Source organism: Perognathus longimembris, chromosome 13 (assembly GCF_023159225.1).
Source record: "Perognathus longimembris pacificus isolate PPM17 chromosome 13, ASM2315922v1, whole genome shotgun sequence".
NCBI classification, from domain to species: Eukaryota; Metazoa; Chordata; class Mammalia; order Rodentia; family Heteromyidae; genus Perognathus; species Perognathus longimembris.
Window position 1 is genome coordinate 27,483,694 of NC_063173.1, and position 25,363 is coordinate 27,509,056.

General features: G+C 42.5%; 1 protein-coding gene across 3 annotated transcripts in view; it reads left to right on the forward strand.

The window, feature by feature from the left end:
- Nucleotides 1-10,897: 10,897 nt before the first annotated feature.
- Nell1 (neural EGFL like 1) overlaps nucleotides 10,898-25,363 on the forward strand; it is a 782,009-nt gene continuing 767,543 nt past the window's right edge. For 2 of the 3 annotated variants that reach the window (XM_048360826.1, XM_048360825.1), the window contains exons 1-2: nucleotides 10,931-10,985; nucleotides 17,662-17,790. In XM_048360826.1, coding sequence (XP_048216783.1) covers nucleotides 10,931-10,985; nucleotides 17,662-17,790 — 184 coding nt within the window. Of the gene's footprint in view, nucleotides 10,986-17,661; nucleotides 17,791-25,363 lie in introns of all 3 variants that reach the window. The other variant, XM_048360824.1, reaches the window with a different exon arrangement.

A 25,363-nucleotide genomic window follows, 5' to 3' on the forward strand; every position in this document is an offset into this window, starting at 1 on the left:
AAGTTATGGGCCAGCCTCAATAGGAAGAGAAAAGCCTTCACAAGCTTATGCCAAGAGCACAGGCATCCATCCGGTGGCCCAACTTCACGTTGAGAAAAGCCTATAGTAAAAAACAAAACAAAACAGTGCACATGGACTCAATAGTGGCCATGGAATTACATGTCAGAAGATGTACAGAGAGGCAAATAACCTAAAAGTCAGTATTATGTCTTCTCTTCCCAGCAAGGGCCCTGGCAAGAAGATGCTCTATGGGATCAAAGTTTGGGGTCGGCTCAGCATCTTCCTGAGATTCCTTTACTCAGTGTTTGTGTGCATGCGTGTGTGTGTGTGTGTGTGCACGTGTGCACATGTGGGTGTATATTTAGAAAGTTCTCAGATATATAGAAATTGGATAGAATAGGTGATGAAAACTTATGCCACATCACTCAGTTTCCATATTTATTAACTCATGACCAAATCTTATTTCATTTATGACCCTCCTCACCCTAAAAGTTTTTTTTTTTGCCAGTCCTGGGGCTTGGACTCAAGGCCTGAGCACTGTCCCTGGCTTCTTTTTGCTCAAGGCTAGTACTCTGCCACTTGAGCCACAGCGCCACTCCTGGCCATTTTCTGTATATGTGGTGCTGGGGAATTGAACCCAGGGCTTCATGTATGAGGCAAGCACTCTTGCCACTAGGCCATATTGCCAGCCCCTGAAAAGGTATTTCTTTAAGAGTTTTTTTTTTTTAAAGCAAATATGCGATACCATGGGACACAGTTGCCTTTTGACCAGTCTTCTTCTAAATGGTATATATAAGTAACTTTAGTGTGTGTTCTGTGACCAAAATACACAGAAGAATAACTTAGAGGAGGAAATGTTTATTCTGGTTTGTTTACAGAGAGTTTGGTTCATAATTGCAAGATTCTACATGCAGAAGATTATGAACACACAATCATGTGGAGAAGTTCTTTACCTCATGGCTGACAGAAGACAGAAAGAGATAGTCACAGGGATCAGGTATAATCATCAAGGGCAAAGCCCCCAAATGATCTAGCTTCTTAGCTAGGCCTCATCTACCTAAGTTTCCACTACTTCTTTAAAGTTGCTGCAAATGTGGAGCCAAATGTCCAACACAGGAGCCTGTGTGTGACATTTCCGAACCATAACAAGGGGTAAGGACCAATGCAGGAAACCTGGAGTTCACACATTGATGGCAGATCCAGCCTACTCTGGGATGTTAGGAAGGAATGATACAAGGGTCTTTCTGGAAGGAGATGGTCATGGGAAGTCCACTCTGAGACCTGCTCTTATTTCCTCATCCAACCTTGGACCTTGTTTGCATTTGTATGCCAGTTCTCCCTCCTCTCAGACTTCACCACTGTTTTCTTCTCTCTCTCTCTCTCTCTCTCTCTCTCTCTCTCTCTCTCTTTTCTCTCTCTCCCCCCTCTCTCTCTCCCTCTCTCTCTCTCTCTTTCTCTCCTTGGTAAGGGTCTTAGGGCTTGAACTCAGGTCCTGCGTGTTTTCCCTCAGCTTTTTTGGCTCAAGGCTAGTGCTTTACCACTTGAGTCATGACTTTGCTTGCAGCTTTTTGGTAATTAGTGATAAGCATCTCACAGACTTTCCTGCCCTAGCTGGCTTCAAACCTTAGTCCTTAGATCACAGCCTCATGAGTAACAATTGCAGGTATGAGCCTCCCAGTGCCCAGCTCTCTTCTTCTTTTTCAGTAGCATTTATTAATTGTACAAAAGAGTTTCATTGTGCTATTTACATACATGCATATAATGTATTTTAATTAAAGTCACCCATCTGTGTTCTTTCTTAACCCCAGCCTTCTTTTTTCTTTCCATTTTAAGTTTTTGCAGACTTCATTGTACCCTTCTCTTTTTCTCTCTCTCTCTATACATACACACATACAAGTGTGTATGTGTATATATGAACACACATATAAATATATATGTATAAACATATATGTACCTACATGCATATATATGCACATATTACGTATATTGTATTCATCCTATCACCTCCTCTGTTTCTCCTCTTCCACTCCTCATTGAAACAGTCCACCATTTATCTACTACCTTCTCTCTCTTTTTTATTTTTTGCATTTTATTACCATATGTTAGCTGTACAAGAGGGTGTCATTGTGACTTTGGTGTACATGCGTAACAATGCATACCAATCACACTGACTTTCTGCACTCTCCCTTCCTTCCTTTCCTCCCACTTCTGAAAACAATTTCTTATTCAGGTTTCTCTTGCTCTCTTGGATTATTATTATTTTTTTTTTGGCCAGTCCTGGGCCTTGGACTCAGGGCCTGAGCACTGTCCCTGGCTTCTTCCCGCTCAAGGCTAGCACTCTGCCACTTGAGCCACAGCGCCGCTTCTGGCCATTTTCTGTATATGTGGTGCTGGGGAATCGAACCTAGGGCCTCGTGTATCCGAGGCAGGCACTCTTGCCACTAGGCTATATCCCCAGCCCTCTCTTGGATTATTTTCTGTCTGCACTTTCTTCCTCTCCTTGCCTAGATGTTTCTCCCACAAGTAAAGATTCAGATCCTCGTGATTACATAGAATTCTGAGGTCATTTACATCCAAGGTGTGAATTCTTGCAAGACATTCTATTTTGGGGGAATTATACTTACAGAAATATGCATGTGGGATGAGACCTTGCTGTTTTAAAGATTCATAGTAAGGGCCCCTTTCAGCAGAAAACTTCTCTAGTGCTTTTTAAATGGCCCAACTCTACAAAGATTGGATTTATTTCTGTGATTACACATTCTACTGTGCAAAGCAGAGCCCATGTATGGCCCAAGCCGCTCCTTTTTGTTTGCCTTTCATGCAATTTGTAGTTCTATGAGAATTTTTATATTCAAAATTATTTAACCCATTCTTATTCCTTTTGCAGATGATTTCCTATAGATCCTAGTAGGATTAGGAGAAAAGATTGATGGGAGTAGAATGTGAATCAACACAGAAGCTGAAACACATTTCATCAGTCATTGATTCCTTCGCCCCTTTAGTTATTTTCACAGTATAGTCAATGTCATAATTATTTATGCTTTTCTAGAACCTAAGGGTTTGTGACACAAAGTGGATGCTCAGAAATGCATTTCTTTTAAAAATTGAACAAGCAAATATTGAGCATTGGCTCTGACTAAAGAATAGAGCTTTGCATTTCAGTGAGCAAGGAACTATGGGCAAAACTGGGTCTCCCCCTGGTTTCTCACTGTGAGTGGGATCAGGAGTTGTGCACACAGAGCCACAGCATGTACTGGAGAATCCTGGAATCTCATGTAAGACAGGACTGTAGAAACTGGAGGAAGAAGTTCCCTGTGGCTTCATGAAGTAGCACATTGGTGTGAGGGAGCTGGACTCTCAGTAGGACAGCAAGATGGTCTCCCAGGTAAATGAAAGCAAATACAGTATATAATCTCTGGGTAAAACAGAACTTTTTTTTTTGTCCAGTCCTGGTGTTTGAACTCAGGGCCTAGGTGCTGTCCCTAAGCTTCTTTTTCTCAAGGCTAGCTTGCTACCACTTGAGCCACAATACCACTTCTGGCTTTTTCTGAGTAGTTTATTTGAGATGAGTCTCATGGACTTTCCTGCCCAGGCTGGCTCCTGAGTAGCTAGGATGACAGATGGGAGTCACCAGCACCCAGATGAAGACCATTTTATTTTAAAGGCAGGATTTTTTTTTAAAAGCAGAGAGAGCAAGCTTATTTGGAAGCAAAAAGAAAGTAGCAAAAGGACTCTCCTAAGAGAGGTACCTCAAAAGTTGAGTTACAAGAAAAGATCATTTCAAGAATGAATGTTGGATAGATCTTGGTAGCATTGGACATACTGACTGAAAGTGAGAACTAAGGCTGAAAAATGTAGTTTGGAAGTGCTTTCGGTGTCCACACAGAGTTTAGTTGTCATATGGCAGGCCACATAGGGCAAAATATGGATAGTGGATTGATATCCTGGCAGAAATATATTTGATACCTTTAAGGACAGAGAAGACAGTTTTCTTGACTGCTTTCCCATAAAATTGTCAGTCACATTGGATTGAGGCCTATATTGATTAACTCATTGTAACTTGATTCTCTCTATGAATATTTCCAAATAAGGCTTAATTATGGGCTGGGAATATGGCCTGGTGGTAAAGTGCTCGCCTCATCTACATGAAGCCCTGGGTTCAATTCCTCAGCACCACATGTATAGGAAAGGCAAGAAGTAGCGCTGTGGCTCAAGTGGTAGAGTGCTAGCCTTGAGCAAAAAGAAGCCAGGGACAGTGCTCAGGCCCTGAGTTCAAGCCCCAGGACTGGCAAGAAAACAAAACAAGCAAACCAAATAAGGCCATACTCTCAGGTACCAGGCTTAGGACTTGAACTTGTGTGTGTGTGTGTGTGTGTGTGTGTGTGTGTGTGTGTGTGTGTTTGTTGAGGGACCCAGTCCATCATATCATTGCCATCTCATTTTCTCCTCTTTTATAAGCAAGTTACATGTCCACAATGTAAAAGTTGTTGTAAAGCTGATTAAACAAAAGACAGTGACTTAGGGAGGGGAATTTGAAAGCAGTAAGATGAGCAGTTTCTCAGCCTGGGGTCTAACTCTAGCTTATGGAATACTGACAAGGAATCCCTTTGCCCCCCCTTTTTTGTGTGGGATCCACTCTCCCTGAGCAATGGAATCAGCAATGGAGAATCTCTGGGTGTTGTGGGGGAGGGGCAGTTAATAAGGCCATTGCTTTGGTGACAGCCAATGAGAAGTGCTTTATGCTGTGTCCTGTGAGAACATCTATTGCTACATTGACTCGACTATTATTGTGCTACTAAATGTGCCAGGCACTTCACTAAGTGGAAGAATACTATAGTGAACAAGGAAGACAAGATTCCAACTCTGTGGAACTGGGACTGTATTTAGGATGGCAAAATCATATTATTTCCAATAATAAGCACTGCAAAAAATAGTAAAGCAGAGAGTGTTGGGGGTGAAGTGGAATACTCCCCCCTCCTCTGCCTAGATGCTGTCCCTGAGCTCTTCAGCTCAAGGCCAGCTCTTTACCACTTAGACCATAGCACCACTTCCAATTTTCTGGTGGTTAATTAGAGATAAGAGTCTCATGGACTTTCCTGCCCAGGCTGGCTTTGAACTGTGATCCTTAGATCTCAGCCTCCTTAGTATCTAGGATTATGGGCATGAGCCACTGGTGCCTAGGTGGAACACTTTTTTAAAGTAGGTTCTCCCCAGGGAGCGAACATGTTAAGAGAAGTTTTAGTCATGTTTAGTCTGTGAACCAAATAAAGATTTGGTGGTGGGACTATTCCAGGTAGAAAAAGAGTAAGCACAAAGAGCACAAGGAAGGCATGAACTTTAATGTTTGAGATACTTCAAAAATAAACCACCCAGAATGAGTGAGTGAGGAATGGGGAGAGATGACACTGGTGAGGTAGGCAGGGATCTTATAAAGATGTTTGGATTGTTCTAATCTATGATGACTTGCAGGAAGGCTTTTGGACAAGGAAATATGATTTGATCATGCTTTGAAAAGCAGACTATGTCTTCTGGAAGAGGGCAGTTACTGAAATGTAAGGGGCAAGAATGAAGGCAGTGGGAATAGTCAGGAGTCTGCTCTGCTCATTGGAGGAAGTTGGGAGCTGGGGCTGGTGGGACATGATTAACGAGATTTTTCTTTAAGGCACGCTGGCAGAGTGAGATGATTTGGGCACAGAGGCACAAGAACAAGTGGGTTATTGCGCTGGAGCACTCAGTGAAGGCTGGTACTATCCCAGTTGGCAGGCAGTACATTCTGGAGGAAGGAAAAATCACAAGTACCACTTGGCTGTATTGCAATCTTTTGTTATCGTCATTGAAGATGTTTCAAAAGCAGCTAGAACTGTAGCTCACATATCATACAAGTCACCCATTTAAAGCACACAATTCAGTGGATTCAGGGTATTATTAGTATCTGTGAGAGTTTAACACTCATCAACTTTAGAACACTTTCAAGACCCCAAATGCAACCCCTATATTCCTCAGCTGGCTTCCCTTCATCTTCTCTCCCAACCCCTCAGCCCTAGGCAACCAGTTATTACTGCTACATTTCTGTAGATATGTCTTTTAGGAGATTTCATAGAAATAAAGTTGTATGATACATGGCTTCTGTGATGGGTTTCCTTCAGTTAGCATGATGTTCTCAGGTTGATCCATGTTGTGTAGCAGTACCTCATTTCTCTTAAGTACTGAACAATATTCCACATATACATATATATATATACACACATATATGTCACACTTTATCCACTCACCAAAGGACATATTATTTGTGTATAGTCTTAATTATTTTGAATAATGCTATAGCATTAGTGTACAAGTTAGCTTGTAGGCAAAAATTTCTATTTCTCCTATAGCAATACTTAGGATAGAATTGATGGATCATATGGAAATTTTATGTATAGCTTCTTGGAGAATCATTTTACATTCCAGGTAACAGTATGTAAAGGTGACAATTTCTCCATATTTACACCTATTATTTGTCCCTTTGATACCATCCATTCTATGTATAAGGTGATATTTATTTATTTATGCACTTAAATTGAGTGATGCCCCGGAGGGCTTAAAACTTGGGATTCCCTTTCCTCAGTCTTGATGTACACTACATGCTTATAGGTAGGCGCTGTCATGCTTGGGTTACTGTGGTTTTGATTTACATCTCCCACATGGCTAAAAATGTGGAAGATCTTTTCATTTGTTTGCTAGCTCCTTGTATATTTTCTTTGGAGAAATGTCTATTCAGATCCTTTGTGCATGTTTAAATTGAGTTTTTCACCATGTAGTTTCAATAGGTTTTTAGTAGATCCTAGTCCCAATCAGATATCTATCTGGCAAAAATTGTTTTACAATCCTATTGGTTTTGTCCTTTGAAGCACACATGTTTTAAAATTTGATAACATGAGAATATTGTACTAGTAGGTAGATGGAAATATAGGCCTACTGTTCAGAGGAGAGGCAGGGGCTGGAAATACATATTTGGGAGTCATTTCTAGATACAGCACGATGGATGAGAATATTGGAGCAATTGTGAGTAGAAGAAAAGAAGGCTGAGGATTGAGTCCTAGGGCACTCCAATTTTGAGAGGTTAGGAAGAAAAGGCAGAGGAGGGATAGATGAAAGACGTTAGTGGCTCTTGGAGAAACCACACAGGTGGATCACCTTGAATGGGAAAGTGGGCTTAGGATGTGGCATTAGGAAAGCCAAGTCCTGTTGTTGTGTCCATTGATCAACATTCCACCGTCAGGCATACACACAGCATGTGGTCCCTTCATTGCACTATAGGAATCTGCTAGGATTGTTCTCTATGGCCTAAGAGACTCATGCAACTCAAGATGTCCATTCAAGAATTCAAAATTCCTACTCAACAGCACTAAAGACTACAGAGGAGATTGAAGCACTCAGTTATCTAGGAAAGATTTATGATCTTATTGAGATTAACTCTTGTTTCTGTTAATGGATGGAATGCTACAAAGCCATGGCAGAACATATGTCTCTCTTTAGTTATTTAATGGAATAAGCAAAAAGGCTCATCCCACAAGATCAGCTAATTACACAGAGACTTGAAGATGGAGAGCTCTAAGGTTCTTACTCCAATCACTGAGATCACTGCAATTCTTTTAGGGGTTCTGGGATTCCTTTCCTTCATTTATAAAGCTTTTGAAATAGGCTTTATTTTGTTTTCAGTGAACAATCCAGAAATCCAGCCAAATTTAGTTAATAGATAATTCTTTTTTCAAATTAAAAAATTACTTTATTATTATAAAGGTGAGGTGCAGAGGGATTACAATTACATGAAATGAATCAGGCAATGAGTCCATTTCCTTTAGTACAGTCTCTTCTGTTTCCTGGCTCTCTCCCAGTCCCTTTCTCCCATCTCCAACCAGGAGTTGTATAGTTCACTTTCATCAGTATCCACTGAGCCCCACTGCTGTACTTCCCCCCCCTCCTTGCCCCTCAAGTTCTGTATGCTTCCCCCCTCCTAAGGTATACACATGAACACACCATACATAAAGAAAATAGAGTCAACCAAAAATAAAGATTAAAAAAAGAAAAGAGAGGAGATCACTTTTTTTCTGTATCTTGGAGTTTATTTTGATATATATTATTTAATATAAATATAAAGAGGCACATAAGTATTCTTTATGTTTCTCTCCTACAAGTATCCTCTTTTCATCTCACTGTATGAGTATGTAGAATCCTATATAATGTATCTTATCCCAGTGTATTTTTCTGCATATCAGAGAGAACCTACATCAGTTGTCTCTCTGAGTTTGGCTTATCTCACTTAACATGATTTGTTCTAGTTTCATCCATTTCCCTCCAAATGAGATAATTTTGTTCTTAATGGCTGTATAAAATTCCATTGTGTATAAGTACCACGTTTTTTTGGATCCACTCATCTATTGTGGGGAATCTCAGCTGTTTCCATATGTTGGCTATTGTGAATAGTGCAGCAGTGAATGTGGTTATGCAGGTGTATGGTTTGGTTTTTTTTTTTAAACACATATCTTGGCTCATGATATTCAGGGTTTATGTTTAGTTTTTTTTTTTTGAGGAACCTCCAGACTGCTGTCCAGAGTGTTTGTTCTAGTTTACATTTCCACCAACAGTGCAATAGGGTTCCTTTCCCCCCACATCCCTGCCAACATTTGTTGTTGTTCAAATTCACAATGTTGGCCAATCTAAATGAGATGAGCTGGAATCTCAGAGTTGTTCTGATTTGTGTTTTCTTTATGGCCAGGGAAGATGTAGCCTATTCTTTTTTTTTTTTTACACATGTGTACAATGTACATTTTCCCTATTTGTCTCCTACTCTGTTCTCCTTCCCATTAGTCCCTTTCCCCTGGGGATTCTGGGATTGGTGAGAATAAAAGGGGGGGAAAAAAAGCCTGCGAAGCAAGAGTTCAAGCCATGAAAAGCTGCTGAGGTATATTTAAAGACTGCATGGTTCTCTTAACACAGTGTGGCCTATGATGTCCTGGATTCAAGGCTCGCCAGACTTAGGAAATCCTACTTTCTTCAAAGTGTGTGATTTAATGTTCACTTTATGTATAACATGCTCCAGGTGGAAGTAAAAGTTCAGATTCTGGAATGAAGACACAAAATCAAGGCAGAGAGGTCCCCTCTGGGGCAAGCTGAAGCTTGGTAAAATGAATATCAGTTTACCTCTTATTATTTCAACTCATCTTGTGGTCTACTCAGAACACTTCCTGACCTGAGGTTTACCTTCTTGTTCATTGCCTTTTTCATCTGCCATGGGACCACAATGTATAGGGCCAAGTGGGACAATAGCTTGGATACAGAAACATCCAGGAAAATAAGGCAGGGACCAGAGAAGCATGTGAGTGGAACCTGTTTTAATAAGCTGGGGCTCCTGATTTGGTGACGGTTCATTGGGGCTCCAGAGGTCAAAAGCTGAGAGGAGGGTGCCAAAAGTGAGAAATCCTCTGGAGGAGGATTTAGAAACATTATTAGTCTCCAGGATATGAATGAGAGATTTTGGAGAGTTTTCTTTTTCGCTCTCCTTGGATCCCCAATGCATCACAGGGGGTAGAATAGGGTGGGACATGGTGGGGGGGGGCGGAGGATTCCGGAGTAGAGCCTGTGCAGCCTGAATAAGTAAGCTGGGGGGAACTTCACAGCACGTAGCATTCATTTGGTTATTTATCAGAGGTAGCGTCATTTCTGGCTCCATGACTCCACATTCTAGTTCATAATAACAACCTGGATGGATGTGGGACAAATAGGAAATGGGACAGAGGTCTTCCCGGAGCGAGGTCATCTAGGGAGGTCCTGGAAGGGACAGCGTGGGCAATGAGAGACGCCCCGCCCCCCCCACTCCTCCACAGGCTGAAATAGGGAACCTAGTTTCTCTCTCCACAGAACGCTTTTGGGGTGAGAGTCCCAGAGGAAAGGCAAGGGAGCCCAGAATGTGAGTATGAAGGGAGAGTGGTTTATTTTGACAAAAGCCATCAAGAAAGTCATGTAAGGAGGGGAGGAGATAAAGAAATCCCCCTATGTGGCACCATTCGCCCTGCAGAGCGAGGTTTGCAAATAGACTCCCCAAACCTCAAGGGCAGATCGCTCCAGCTAGGGGCACCTTTCTGTCTCCTGTAGTCCCCCAAACCCATACCCACTCATTAGGGACCTGCCTGGAGAAAGCAGAGAGCGAAGGTACTGGTGGCGAGCAGGGGCTCAGCCATCGTCCCTCCCCACGTAGTTGCCCTAGCGAATCCCGAGTAATTGCTTTCCAAGGAGGGGCCGGGCCCGCTCGGTGGCGCCGCCTTGGTCTGAGTTCCCCGAGGGGGAGGGGAAAAAACCACCCACCCACGAGGGCTTCGCGGCTTCCCGACTCGGCCGGGATGAAGTGTGTCAACTTCGGCAGCCCCCACTGCCGCGCGGAGGCAGAGCCGCGACCGTGGCGAGGACAGCTCTGCGAGGTCGGAGCGTGTGAAGCCTGACGCCTCTTCAACCCTTCTTCCCTCCTCATTTCGGGTCCCGGGACTCCCACTCGAGTGCTCCGGGTGGCAGAGGCTGCCGGGACTGCCTTCAGGGTCCTCGCAGCTCCGAGAGCGCAGGAAGAGAGCCTGAACGGTCCCCAGTGCCGCGGACAACCTGCCGGAGTGGCCGAGCCCGCCGCGCTCGGGAGCCGGAGCTCCAGGGCGAGCGCAGCCGCAGCGGGGGCCGGGCCGGGTGCAGCCGCTGCCCGCGGCGGGGGGCGGGCTGGGGGCGGGGCGGCAGGGGTTGCCTTCCCGGGCGCAATCCCCAAGCGCAGCACCCCGCGCTGCCAAGCCACCTCCCCTGCCGCCCGCTAGCAAGTTTGGCGGCGGCGAGACCCACGCGCCCCAGGATCCGGGCGCATTTGTTTCTTCTGGCTTTGGCGAACCCTGCGTGGCGGGGACCCTCGGGAGCGATGCCGATGGATGTGATTTTAGTTGCATGGTTCTGCGTGTGCACCGCCAGGACAGGTAAGCCAGCTGGGGCGGATGGAGGGGTGAGCCCTGGAAAGCGGGGGCTGTGTGTGGGGGTGGGTGATGGGGAGCCCCCTGATGTGCCTAGCGTCCACCCTGACAACGGAGAGATGTGGAGGCGAGCTCTCCGCTGACCTACGGGAAGGGCGGCAGGGTGGATGGATCCTTTCAATCTTTCTGCCCGGTTTGGGGTGAAAGGGAGAGGAGAGGAACTCCTGAGCTAGGAGATGCCCCGCGAAGTGTCTTCTTGGGGCGGGGGGAGGGGGGCTCGGGAGTGAAGGGCGCGGCCGAGCGGTCGCACCCTGGTATGGCTTGTTAGCAGTTTCTGGGTTCCCAGGGAGCAGCACCTGGAGAACCGCACATCTTCCAACTTGCCGGGCGCGGTGGAAAGCGCTGTCTCGGGGCAGGAACGAGGGGAGCCGCGGGGAAGCGCTTGCTGCCGCCGGGCGAGGCCGGGCCCGGGAGAGGCAGGCGCATCGCGGAAGATGCTGCGGGAGAGCCCGGGATCCCGGGGTTTCTTTGGGTCCTTTTCTTAACTCTCCCCACTCCAGGAGTATTCTTGCTCCACCCGCTTCCCGCCCCTAGGCTGAGCGAACAGTTAGTTATTTGGGGGGCAGGTGTGTGTGTGTGTGTGTGTGTGTGTGTGTGTGTGTGTGTGTGTGTGTAGAGAATTGGAGCAAGAAAGACAACCTGGGAGATTTTCCTCAACCTCCAAACCCCAAATTTCCCCTGCTCTAATGGAAGATTGGTGGCTGGGGAGGAGGAGCGAGGCGAACTGGTGTAATTGTCTCAAGTCCCCACTTGATTGCACCCCCAGACGCAGTTGTGAGGACTCTCGGCACATCTCCTTCCTCCTCCATCACCTCCGTGGTCTCTAGTCCCCGGGGGGTGGGGTGGTGGAGGGGGGACACTGGCTTCTTCAAGGAGCTAGTTGCGAGTGGATGCTTGGAGATGACAGTGAGTGAGGTGGAGTCGGGTAGGCATTGTCAGAAAAGGGCCTGCTGGTGGAGGGGAGGATGGAGGATTTTTCAGTTCTATAGCAGACATCTTCTGTCCTCCTTGGAGACTGACGTTGAACCCTAGAATGGACGGGTGGTCATTCTTGCTCCCTGTACGTTGTCCCCTTTACTAGCTTCCCTGTCGCTCTTTTTCTCTCTCTTCTTCACCCTTTTCTACAGGCTTACTCTCCTCCAGGGCAGGGAACAAGTTGATCCTGTGGGGGCTGCACAGGGGCTCTGGCTCTTGGTTGATTTAAAAGTTCCTGGTTTGTGACCCAGGCACCGATCTTTGGCGGTTTACGCGCCTGAGGACGTTATGGCTCCTCCGAGCTGCCTCTTACCATTTCCCCAGAATTGAGCCAGCAGTAGTTTTCCTTTGCTTAATCCAAGAGCATCAAGGAGACAGAAGAACCTCTAGTATGTCCTCCGGCTCTTCCCCGGAGGCAGAGAAGCAAAGACTCCACGAAGTCTGGAAGAGTTGCTTCTTAGAATCAGATTTGTCAGGATGGGTTCTCTTTGAAATTACCAACACCTGAAGAGGACCATGGTCTCAGAAGTTGAGGACATACAAGGCTGGGGCAGAGCCTGGGCTAACCAGCTGGGAGCTTGGATAGATTGCTCCCACCTGGCAGAAGACAGGGAGAAACTTGATGGAGGTGGAAGCGTTGTACATCCTCAAGTGCACATTACATTACCCAATATATGTTGATCTGCAGCCTTTGTGTTCATTACTGTTTTGAAAAGTTGCCCCTAAGCATGCTCCATTCTGGAGTAGATAGGGTTTCCAGATCATATTGCTTATTGAGACACTCTTTAAGAACACAGTCTTGTTCTCCTCCCTTCTCCACCCTCCATACATGTTGTAGAAATCTGGTTGTGGGCAAAGCATCATGTGTTTATGTTCGCATTCAACACACAGCTGAGAGTCCTACTTGGTGGGACGTAACTTAGAAGAGGAAATGGTTTACTGGGTCCTTGAAGACTGGGAATGTACATCTTTGCTGCATGTCTGTTAGAGTTGGGAAAGGTTTTTATTAACCAGTTTGATAGGAGGTGGAGAGGTGGGATTTACTAGAAGTTTGCCTTGAGGAAAAAGAAAAAGGCAAGTGGGAATTAATTCTGCAGAGAGGTAGTAGTGATTAGAGAAGGTGCTGCTCTGGAAGTGACATTTCCACTTGTGTCTTGAAGGCTTCAGAGGGTTAAAGTGGGAAAGCATTTGAGGCAGAGGGAAGAGCCATGCAAAGGCAGGGAAGCAGGGAAGGATCTGACCCATTGTCCCTGAAGCGTGGGTTTCCAGGGCCACTTAATACTACTTTGGCACCTCATGCCACACAGGAGGCAGGGAGAGGTTGTCTTTTACACCATACAGTTAAAATTTCTTGTAGCTTGAAGAGGTAGGAGTGGTGGCTTTCTTGGGGCAGTCCCTTTAATTCGGCCCAGGAACTTTTGTTCTCACATCACACATCAATCTTCTTTAGGTAGTAAAGTCTGCCTGGTGATAAGTTTATCAGGATCCAAACAGCTGCTCGGAAAAGTTTATTTGCCAAGTGAGACAATTGTCTGGGCTGTTAACAGTCCTAGATGAAATAAACATGTGGTTCACTTAGTGAGCTGCTTAGATATCACTGCCTTGTAGTGGAAATGAATAAATGATATCAGGCACATTTTAATTAAAGCAAGACTGCAGTGCAAAAGCAGTTACATATGAAAAGATCAAATGATAGATGTTGGGGGGGGGGCGGCGTGCTCCCATGGCTCTGGTTCAACTTGATTTGAAGTACAAAGTAGAGTTGAGCTAGGGGGCGCTGTTCTTCAGTTCTTATTTCTGCTTAAAAAATTAATCAGAGCATCACTAATAATAAACATTTCGCAGGTTACAGTAAGAGCAGTCATGGCACAATATGTCCATGAAATTTCTCCTCTGGCTTGCAGATGTGAGGAATATGAACTCAGTGATGGTCCCCCTCCTTGCTATCCAGTTCGTTTTGTTCACCAGGGTAAAAGGTGAAGAAAGTACCTGTCACATCAGGACCCCTCTGCCCAGTAAATGCCCTTTGCTGCCACCTGCTGGAAAGGAGAGTTTTTTCTTTTTGAAGCATTTCCCAGGTGGTTCATTAATTATGTATTGAATAATGGGGCAATGAATTTGAACCCCAGTCTGTGATCATATAAAGCACTGGCTAACCTGGAACATGCATAAAGCATATTGTTTAAGGGAAATTGCTTTTAGGGTATTAGGAATGGATTGAGTGATCATGAAATTCTGCTGTTAAATGAGGTCCTAGGGAATTTTCAGCATCATTGTACTCTTTATGGACCAGGAACCATCAGCAGCCACCATAGGCAATAAGCCAAAGTAGATTTGAAATGGGCCATTGGCTAGGAAGATTCTTTTTCAGGCAGTCTAGATCCCAGACAACAAAGGTGGACTGAATGGGCTTTGGGCTCTAGCACTCTCCAAACGAGGCTGGTGAGTGGCCAGTTGTACAGCAGCAGCAACAGCAGGTGTCCTGATGTTGGAAGTTAAGGTAGAAGTTCTGAATGCCAAAGCCAGGCTTCAAGTGCCTCTGTGACATTGACATGCTGCTTTCCAGGTTTTTAAAATACTTTCTCCCTAGGAGCCTTTCATCCTTCTTAAGTCTAATTCCTGGTTTCAGCCATTTGCAGAGCTGTTATGTCAAAAGTGGAAACTTTAATAGAGTTTCTTAGGAAAGGGCAGGAGCTCTGTGCCTGGACTAGACACAGAAATATTAAAATAAAATAAGAGTGGCCAGGTGCTGGTGGCTCATGCCTGCAACCCTAACTACTCAGGAGGCTAAGACCTGAGGATCATGGTTCAAAGGCAGCCCAGGTAGGAAAGTCTGTGAGACTCCTATCTCCAAGTAACCACCAGGAAACTGGAAGTGGCACTGGAAGTGGCTCAAAGTAGCAGAGTGCTAGCCTTGAGCAAAAAAGCTCAGGGACAGCACCTAGTCTCTGAGTTCAAGCCTCATTGCTGACAAAAAAAATAAAAATGAAATAAAATAAAATAAAAGTGAGTGGAAACAACACTTGCCTAACACTACCTAAGGTTCATAAGAGGCCATGTAAATGCTGCCTTGTTAATAGTTTTTCTTATAGTTTAAGCATAATGTAAAATGTTATCCTTCAGAGATCCTATTATTGACACTGATCATTTTTATCCTGATGAAGACAGATTAATGGGGAGGAAGAAAACTGTATCCAGAAACCTAATTGATTTCTTTTCACCTGTTCTATTTTATGTTTCAGTAAAAAAGCAAATCAGTTCTCAGCTAGGAGGAGGGGAAGCTATGTCTCTTCGCATTTTCCAGTAGAGCTTAAGACTAGGGAGCTGGCATGGTCTAGAGGAGAGTCCTATGAAAGACAAGTAAAGCAAACTCCAGCTGAGCATCAGCGATGTGCCAGACCGCTCTGTTGGAGCGTTCATGTAGTTACCACTGAGATCGCAGGAGTCTGGGAGGAAGTATTATTATCTTCTTTTTATGGATGAGGAAACAGGCCTTGAGAAGTGCTTTTTTTCATGGCATGTGCTTTGTGGAAAACAGGTTTTTTTTTTCCTTTTCTAGTTTAGTGTTTCATAATACTTTCTGGATCAAGGGTGTTGTGTTTTCCTTTCATTTGAGGTAGGATTCAATACAACATTGGCTGTTCTGTCAGCTCTCTAGAGTCTGCTTAGTGCCTCTGAGGCTTGTTTCATTGCTGGGAAATTTGGATAATTTTGGAATGAGAATCATGGTGAGGCTTTGCATGGACTGTTACTGCAACAGTGTTGCATAGCAAGACACAAAACTCTGACTGGAAACAATCATTATTTACTGTTGTATATATGTCTGTAAGTTGGTCTGGTATTGCCTCACCTATTCAGGTTTGGCTGAGCTCTGTTCTTAATTAAATAGGGCTCTACTCCATGTGGCCTTTCGGATTAGTAGGCTTGCAGGACCATATCCTCTGTAAGGTACAGAAGTACAAGACAGTAAGTCCTACCTCTCAAGAAGATCAAGCCTCAGCGTGTGTAATGCGATTAACATCCCAGTGGCCCAGAAAGGTACATGGCTAAGCTCAAAGTCAAGGGATGGAAAGGAATCTTCTAATTTTAGTGAAAGGAACTGCAAAGCACAGAGAATGGATATAGGAAGGGAAAAGATTTGAGGCCAATAATTCAGCCAACTATAGTCCCTATGAAAATTTCCTTGGCCTTTATGCCATCCAGTCTTCTCATGGTATCCTCAAATATGCATATTGCTCTGAGGTTATTGTTCCCAAATCGACCATCATTCACCCACTAATCATGTAATGAATCAAGTCCTAAATTAAAAGCCTATAATATGGTAGGGTCTATGCAGTACACTGGGTCTATAGGAATGCATGCTTCCTTTTTGTGTGCAGCCACTTTCAAAATTCCGAGATTGAAGGTCTTGGAGATCACTCTTGATTTAATTTCTGCCATATAGGTACAGAGCACTATAGATCAAATTGAAATATTAGTTCCTTTCCTGTCCTTTCAAGGTGATCACAGAGCTGCTGGCATCTAAGCTCACTTGAAGAAAAACATAGCAAGTCTCAACAATGGGTTTCTATGTCTATGACTTTGAAAGAAGACTGTCTATCTCAGTCCTGCTTTTCACTTTATGCAGGATAAGCAATAGCAGGCAGGTAGAGGGCAAAGATAGATTACATTTAACAAGGAAAACAATATATCCCTTGCCTGATCCATCCTTTTAAACATAATAGTTAAAATCTTCCAAAGATTAGAAATAGAATAATATCCAAGCTCCTTATTGTGGGTTACAGGGTGGCTCTAGGTAAAATGATTCTATAACTGGCTGCATTTTGAAGTGAAACTTACACTAACAAGAAGCTTGACAAAAACACAAGAAGGCAGCTATATGCACCTGTTTTCTGCCTTGGCAAAGATAAGTTTCAGTTGACTAACCTACCTGACCAACTTTCTGCTGACAAGAGCCTCAATTGTTGCAGCAGCTTTGGTTTCCTACCAGGAAAAGAAGGAGGGGTAGATTTCCCTCTCCCCCATTGGTAGAGCTGTGGAGGGAGGCTGGGAGACAGGTGAGGTTATGGTACCTCATGATGTCCTGATGAATATTCACTTAGTCTGTGTGGGACAAATTGGGTGCAAGCTCTCCGATTCCTACCTTGGAGACTATATTATCATCTTGTGAACGTTGACAGCTGTTGCTGATTAAAACACTTCCAACTGTGCAATCAGAATTGCACCACTGAGATGCTGTGTGTAGAGATAGAGCCTTTGTGAATGGCTTAAACACATTCTCTCAGGTGATCTGTAGCTTTATTAATATATATAATTGGGAATCACGTTACAATCATGAATGAACCATTCCAAAACCACTCCCTGGATAAGTGGCACCCTTGGAATTTGCCTGTTTCAGACAAAGGAGTTTGAATGAAGAATTATTTATCTCTAATGGGAATGGGGCTGGAGAAAAGTGCAAAGAAAGTTCGTTCCCAGTGGGATGAGAAGAAGAGCTGCTTTCCTTTTCTCTCCTGGGAGAAAAGTCTCCCAAGTAGGCATTGCTGGATTTCCTTTACCCCTTGTACTGTCTGCCCATGTGATCCATGTTTTGTATTGCAGCTAGAAGTCTGCTGTTTAAGCCAACATGTACTTTGTTCCTTTCCAGCGGTGGGCTTTGGGATGGACCCTGACCTTCAGATGGACATCATCACTGAGCTTGACCTTGTGAACACCACCTTTGGAGTCACTCAGGTGTCTGGACTGCACAATGCCAGCAAAGCTTTTTTATTTCAAGGTAAATACACTTTCCCTTTGCCTGGGAGCAGAGGCTAAGAGAAGGGTTTGCCTGTGAAATGTTTATCTGGTGTGTGGTTGGGGATCAGGATTGCAATTTTTCTTATTGCCTGAAGAGTATTTACATATTCAGGGAGTGTTCTGAAGGTGGAAGAAGGCACTAGGGGACGTGGTGGTAAAATATTTGGTTTGGCAGTGAAATGCTTTCTTAAGGATTCTGGTGGGGGACCCATAGTGGAATGTATTTACAAAACTGAAAATATGGGTTAAATTATGTCCCTTTGGACTTAAAAAAATCTTCAAATCAGGTGCCGGTGGCTCATGTCTGAAATTCTAGCTCTGCAGGAGGCTGAGATCTGAAGATCACTATTTGAAGCCAGCCTGGGCAGGAAAGTCTGTGAGACTCTTATCTCCAATGAGCCCACAGAAAACTGGAAGAGGCACTGTTGCTCAAAGTGGTAGAGCACTAGCCTTGAGCAAAAGAGATCAGTGACAGCACGCAGGCCCTGAATTCAAGTCCCACAACTGACAAAAAAATAAATAAGTAAAATAAAAAAAAGAAAGAAAAAGAAAAGAAAAAGAATTTCAGCTGTATCTTTTACTCATTCCTAAAATAAAAAAAACCCCAGTATTTAGGTTTCAACAAATGAATAAAATGATAGGTCATTGTATCAGCTACCTCAGGGTGATACGCAGCAGTGTGTATTTGCAGCAAGTGCTCAGAGAGTGCCAGCCATTTCGTTGGAATTCCTTCAATGTACTGCACAGCATGTGAATAGTAAGTAGGTTATCAGTAAGAGTAAATAAGACAGATTCAGTCCTTGCTCTAAAATCTAATAAAGGACACAGCAAATTATACAAGTCATTATTAAATTAAAATGGTTATAGTCACATGGAAGGGGATGTATAGGCTGTCAAACAAGAGTAATACAGGTCTGATTCAATTGGATGGTGGTAGTCAGAGAAAGGCCACCTTGAAAACAGGGTATGTCAGCAGACTTGCAGAATGAATAGAAACTTTGTGTTGGAAGGAGTGGGTATCAGAGCATTAGAGGTAGAGGAAACTGAATGCAGGAAGGTCGTAAGCAGAAGCCAACAGAATAAGGTCCAGCATACCTGAAAGGTGATGAGTGGTTGAATATGTCGACAGGCTCTAGGCTCCAGGGGACACAGTAGTCAGAGCTGATATTCCGCTTATCTGCCCGGTTTGTCTGGACCAATGCTTTATGGCCAGTTTCCATTATGATGTGCAGGAAGCCATGTAGCTATTGCATATACCAATCTCTCCCTCTAGACTGTATTAATGGTTTTGTAATTTAATCTCAAAAGTTGGGGATCTTTGTGGAGATAACTGTTGGATGGGAACTTATCAGATATGATAGTAAAGTGGCTTGGATATTTCTGTATGAAAAGGAATGCCTTTTGTGAAGATAATAGAATGCCTATTTTAACATGAGTGGGGTCAACGATATAATGAGATTTACATATTAAGGCTGGTTCCTGCTTTGCTCATCATTCATTCAGTCCACAGTGTGGGACCTCAATACTCTTTGTATTTTATATTTTGGCAACTGCCTCTGGGATGACTACTGGACTGCAATAGCTCAGAAGGACTTTTGGCTTCAGTTTTTGGGAAGAATAATTTCATTTTGGGAGTCTGAGGCAGCCTTTCCCTGCATTCTTATCTCTTAGGATTATATTGTGCCCAACTGGATAATACAAGGTAAAAATCTTCCCATCTCAACATCTAAAATTTGATTGCATGCACAAAGTTTCTTCTGGTGATAAACTCAGGGACATCTTTGGGGAGCCATTATTCTGCTTATCAGAATGGGTATTTCCCATCCCCTGACGATTCATGTTTGTCCTACTTGCAAAATATATTCACCCTAATCCCAATAACTTAAAAAAATCTTAATCATTATATTATCAGCTCATATCCCAAATCTCTTTTTTTTATCAACTGATAAGGTCCAAATTAAATCATCTAAAGTATTTAAATCAGGCAAGTTCAAGACCCATATGAGGGTAAAAGTCTCCCTCCTTTGCAAATCTGTGAAACAAACAAACAAAAGTACTCTGCTTCCCACATGCAATATGTGGGGACAGGTATAGAATACCACTTGTAGACATTCCTGCTGAAAATGTTAAGAAATGGGAAGAAGAAAGGGGTTACCACTTAGGCAATTTTGAAGTACTGCCAACACCATTGAGGTTCAGAGCTTAGGCTCAACCTTTTGCCTTCTTTGATGGTGGTACATTCCTGTGAGACATCTTTTCTTTTGCATGAAGGGTATTCCGTATTTGTTGAGTAGTTTTATCAGTCTGCTTTCTGCCAGAAAAATTTCAGAGGCTGTTAGTCTTCTTTTATTTTGTCCTTTTCCTCCTCTCTTCAGTTCAAATTGGCAATGTGTTATATATATGTATATATATATATTTTTCAAGAATATGACTAATTAATTTAGATAGGATCTCACTTTGTTACCCAGGTTGGCCTAGAATCTCCCAAGGGATTACAGGTGTGAACTACCATGTCAGGATTCAATTTCTTTTTCTTGTTTGTTTGGTTTTTGGTGGTACTGATTGTTTTTGATTCAATGCCAGTCATTGTGATTTTTTTCCTTGTTTGATATTGGGGTTTTTCTTTTGGTATTTCTATTTATTATTCTTAAATAATTTTTTATTGTTATTATAAAGGTAATGTACAAAGAGGTTACAGTTACATAAATTAGGTAAAGAGTACATTTATTTTTTGACAATGTCACCTCTTCCCTTGCTCTTGCAGTTTTTAAAAAAATTCATTATTCTTGAAATTTGTTCTAGAACAAGTTAAGGCACTGGGGAACAATTCAGCCCTTTTAGATGCTACTTTTAAATTTGATTTTATTGTCAAGGTGATGTACAGAAGGGTTACAGTTATGTACATAGGTAGTGAGTATATTTATTGTCAAACTTGTTACCTCCTTCATTTTTCTCCCACCTTCCCTTCCCCAACCCCTCTCCCTCAATGTACCATCAATTTCCAAGTTACTGTCTTGTGAGTATCACTGTTGCATTGGTTCATCTCTTATCCTTTGTCTCACCATTCTGATGTTCCCCTTTCCTTCTCTAATTCAGATAAACGTATATACAATACCCAGGGCACCAACATCAAATACATTGACAACAGGGGCTAAACTTGTGGAGGAAAAATGCAAGAAAAAGAAATAATTTCACATAGTACATTAAAAATAACAACAACAATGAAAAACCTCTTGTTTCCATATCTTAGAGTTCATGTTGCTCAGATGCTATTTTTTTTTTTTTTTTGCCAGTCCTGGGCCTTGGACTCAGGGCCTGAGCACTGTCCCTGGCTTTTTTTTTTTTTTTTTTTTTTTTTGCTCAAGGCTAGCACTCTGCCACTTCTGGCCATTTTCTATATATGTGGTGCTGGGGAATCGAACCCAGGGCTTCATGTATAAGAGGCAAGCACTCTTGCTCACTAGGCCATATTCCCAGCTCAGATGCTATTTTTAACCTATGTTGGAAGGGCTCAGAGAAGCACTAGTGTCAATAACAAAGCAGAACTAAATGCAAGTGATGTTATATTTAACAGATACTCACCAAGTACCAAATACAATTTTAACACTATGTTTGTATTGATTCATCCCATCTTCACTACAACTATACACTATATAGTAAGTACTATTACTGTATATAATATTATATGTATATTCGTCCCATCTTCACTATAACAATATATAATAAGTACTATTATATATATTAGTACCCTGCTGATTTGCTCTCAGGTATTAATTTTGAAAGCCAAGGTCTTGCAGTCCGTCCATAATAACTGATGCAAGATCTTTTGGTCTCAATGTCCCATGAATCATGAGGTTTCCAAATGACTACTGGAAGCAATATCATTTGGTCCTGAGTGTTTAGTGGACGTGGTTTCCATTTGCATATTTGTACTTTATCCATGGGTGGTTTTCTCACATATTTGTACTGATTACAGGTTCTGTTGAGTAAATATCTTAGGGAGATTCTGATTTCTCATTTTGTCTTATAATCTCCTTTCATGCACTTTGTTCTGTGAAACTCAAGTGCCCTGGCCTCCCCAAACACTCATTATAGAGATTTCTGGATTCTTCCTGCATCTTCTCTCCTGAGCCATCAGCTATGACAATCATTGGACTTAACTCTTTTTGGATATTACATTTCAAGGACCTTGTGATTGCTGTCCAGTGCCAGAAAATGGCTATTTCACTACATAGTCACATTAAATCCAAGTTCAAATTAATTGAAATTATATAAAATTAATTAATTCACTTTTCAGTTACACAAGTACTTTTTTTTTTTTGGCCAGTCCTGGGCCTTGGTCTCAGGGCCTGAGCACTGTCCCTGGCTTGTTTTTTGCTCAAGGCTAGCACTCTGCCACTTGAGCCACAGCACCACTTTCTGGCCATTTGGTGCTGGGGAATCAACCCCAGGGCTTCATGTATATGAGGCAAGCACTCTTGCCACTAGGCCATATTCCCAGCCCACACAAGTACTTTTTGATGTCTTTATTTGTTACGTGTGACTGGAGTTTATCTTTTTTTTTTTGCCAGTCCTGGGCCTTGAACTCAGGGCCTGAGCACTGTCCCTGGCTTCTCTTTGCTCAAGGCTAGCACTCTGCCACGTGAGCCACAGCGCCCCTTCTGGCCGTTTTCTGTGTACGTGGTGCTGGGGAATCGAACCTAGGGCTTCATGTATGGGAGGCAAGCTCTCTTGCCACTAGGCCATATCCCCAGCCCCGGAGTTTATCTTACTTGATAGTTCTGGTCTGGAGAGGCACAGGGATTTTACTTTTTCATCACAGCTCAGTTATTATGGACGGACTGCAAGACCTTGGCTTTCAAAATTAATACCTGAGAGCAAATCAGCAGGGTACTAATATATATATATATAATAGTACTTATTATATATTGTTATAGTGAAGATGGGATGAATATACATATAATATTATATACAGAAATAGTACTTACTATATAGTGTATAGTTGTAGTGAAGATGGGATGAATCAATACAAACATAGTGTTAAAATTGTATTTGGTACTTGGTGAGTATCTGTTAAATATAAATCTACATATTTTAAGTGGGGTATTTAATAGAGTTATGATTTGGCCTTTTTCACATGTTATCATTTGCTTTGCAGCTTGCTAATGTTAAAATTTATCATGCAGAGATATATTAGGATGATGAGAAAAGTAGGCCACAGAAGAGCACAAGATCAGGACTCAGTTCTTTATCTATTAATTTGTTTTACCTCCACTTTAACCATAAAAATAGGAACTATTTTTATTTTATTATCATTTTTAATAATACACTTTTATTACATCCTTTTTCTTTGGTTGCCAGTAGTGGGGCAGTAACTCAGAGCTTGAACACTTAGCTTTAGCTTTTTGGCTCAAGATTAGCTCTTTACTACTTGAGTCCCTAATCTACTTGACTTCTTGCTGATTAATTGGGGATAAAAATCTCATGAACCTCATGGCCTGGCTTTGAACCTTGATCCTGGGATCTCATCCTCCTCAGTAGCTAGGAATTATAGACATGAGTGACAAGTACCCAGGCATTATTACGTCTTATTTGTAAGTGGAAGTGTTTTGAGACACTATTTCAGTAGTAGTTATGTCTCTTTAATGCCTTTAGGCATTGTCTGGGAAGGAGAAGAATGCACATGCAAAACTGTAGCAATTAAATTGCAAGGGATGAGAAAGCACTTTCAAAAGTGTAATGTATAAGAGAAAGTTAATTATTATTTCCTCCATTTACTCCTATTTCTTTTTGTATTTCACAATCTCCTGTCCTGCTATATGTTGCTCCAAGTTTGGAGAATGAAAGCCTTCATTTCAATGCTAACTGATTAATATTGATCAATTTAAGGAGAAAGCTCATGTAAGGCAAAACACTCTGACAGTACCAACCTCAAAGCCCCCTAAGACTTACTTCTGGGATAGCTAGATTTTTAGTTATGTGTCACATTATCTTTGTGTATTACAAAAAACTGAATTAGTAAGACTTATTCTTCTCTTGCCTGAAAAGAAATTATTAGGGGTGGAAGGAGGTATCTCATAATGGATGGGGAGGATGGGAGAACAGATAATGTGTAAGAATGGCATAGATGTTTTCTAAGCTGAAAAGCAGCAAAAACAAAACCAATAAGATGCTGGGGCCAGTGTCTCATGCTTGTAATTTTAGCTACTTAGGAGGCTGAGATCTGAGTATCATGGTTTGAAGCCAGCCCGGACAGGAAAGTCCACAAGACTCTTATCTCTAATTAATCACCAAAAAGCTGCAAGTGGAGCCATAGCTTAAGTGGTAGAGTACTAGCTTTGAGTGAAAAAAAGCTAAGGGACAATGTTCAGGCCCTGATTTCAAGCTTCAGGACTAGCATGAAAATAAAATAAAATAAATTAATATACTGTAAATACCAATATTCGATTTTTCAGAAATCATTTTGGAGTACCTCTGCTTTGCTTTAAGTGGAACTCAAAAGAAGATCTGAGGGGAAGGATGTGTCCCTTGGCATTTCATTGATAAAAGTGAATTTGAATATGCATGAATTCAAATATGTTGCTTTTTATTGCTGCTAGGAAAATTGTTACTTTTTCCCTTCTCAAAAAAGCAGTTCTATTTCAGAGGAGTTTCCAAAGAAAGAATAGATAGTATATTTCCAGAACCTTGTTTTATATGACAAGGGAGAACAGTGACTAATATTCATAGGCTACTTTGAAGGGAAGATTTCAGGTGTTTGCACCTACATATGCTCTTGGCTTTGAGCTAGATTTGAAGAAGACACAAATGTTCCAGGCAAAGATCATGGCCTCAGAGAGGCTAATGGCCTAAGAGGGCAAGCTCTACACAGCAACTTCAGATACTTCAGTGCAGCGATGAGAACCAGCATGCAGTTTGATGTGGATAAAGTCCTGAGAAAACAGAAGAGGGCAATTACTTCTTTCTAGATGATGTGCCAGAGACTTGGGAGAGGTGACACCTTAGCCAGACCTCCAGAGATAGGAAGGAAGTATGTAGCTTGTGTTCCATAGAAGCACTGTTCATGTATAATCATTTTCACAAAACAGCATTGAAGGCGTAAACTACAGCCCTTAATGCTTAGAAAATTTGAGTAAGATGAAGTTACCCCAAGGGTTTGTTTAATGTCGATCTTCCAGATTTCTTGCCACCCACTATTGCCCAAGTCTGAATTGTTTTTTCTGTTGATTGGATGCGCCTAGTCACTAATTGCCTCTGGGAGCATTTACAAGTCAACCTCACTTTGAGTGGAGTGATTTAGTATAACTTTGCATTTAATCAATTAGTGGAGTGATTCAATTCAAATACCAGCATCTCCCAAATATAGGTATTTTTTTGCTCTTGCCAAATAAAACCTCAAGCAAGCTGTAAGTGGGGTTTTAAGTCCCTCTCTGGGGCAAATTAACACCTGCACTGGCTTATTTGAGAAAATCATTAACTGGCTATGTGACTAAATGTATATCAGAGCAAATAAACTCCATACTCATTCCCCAGACCTGCATAGTTCCAACGCA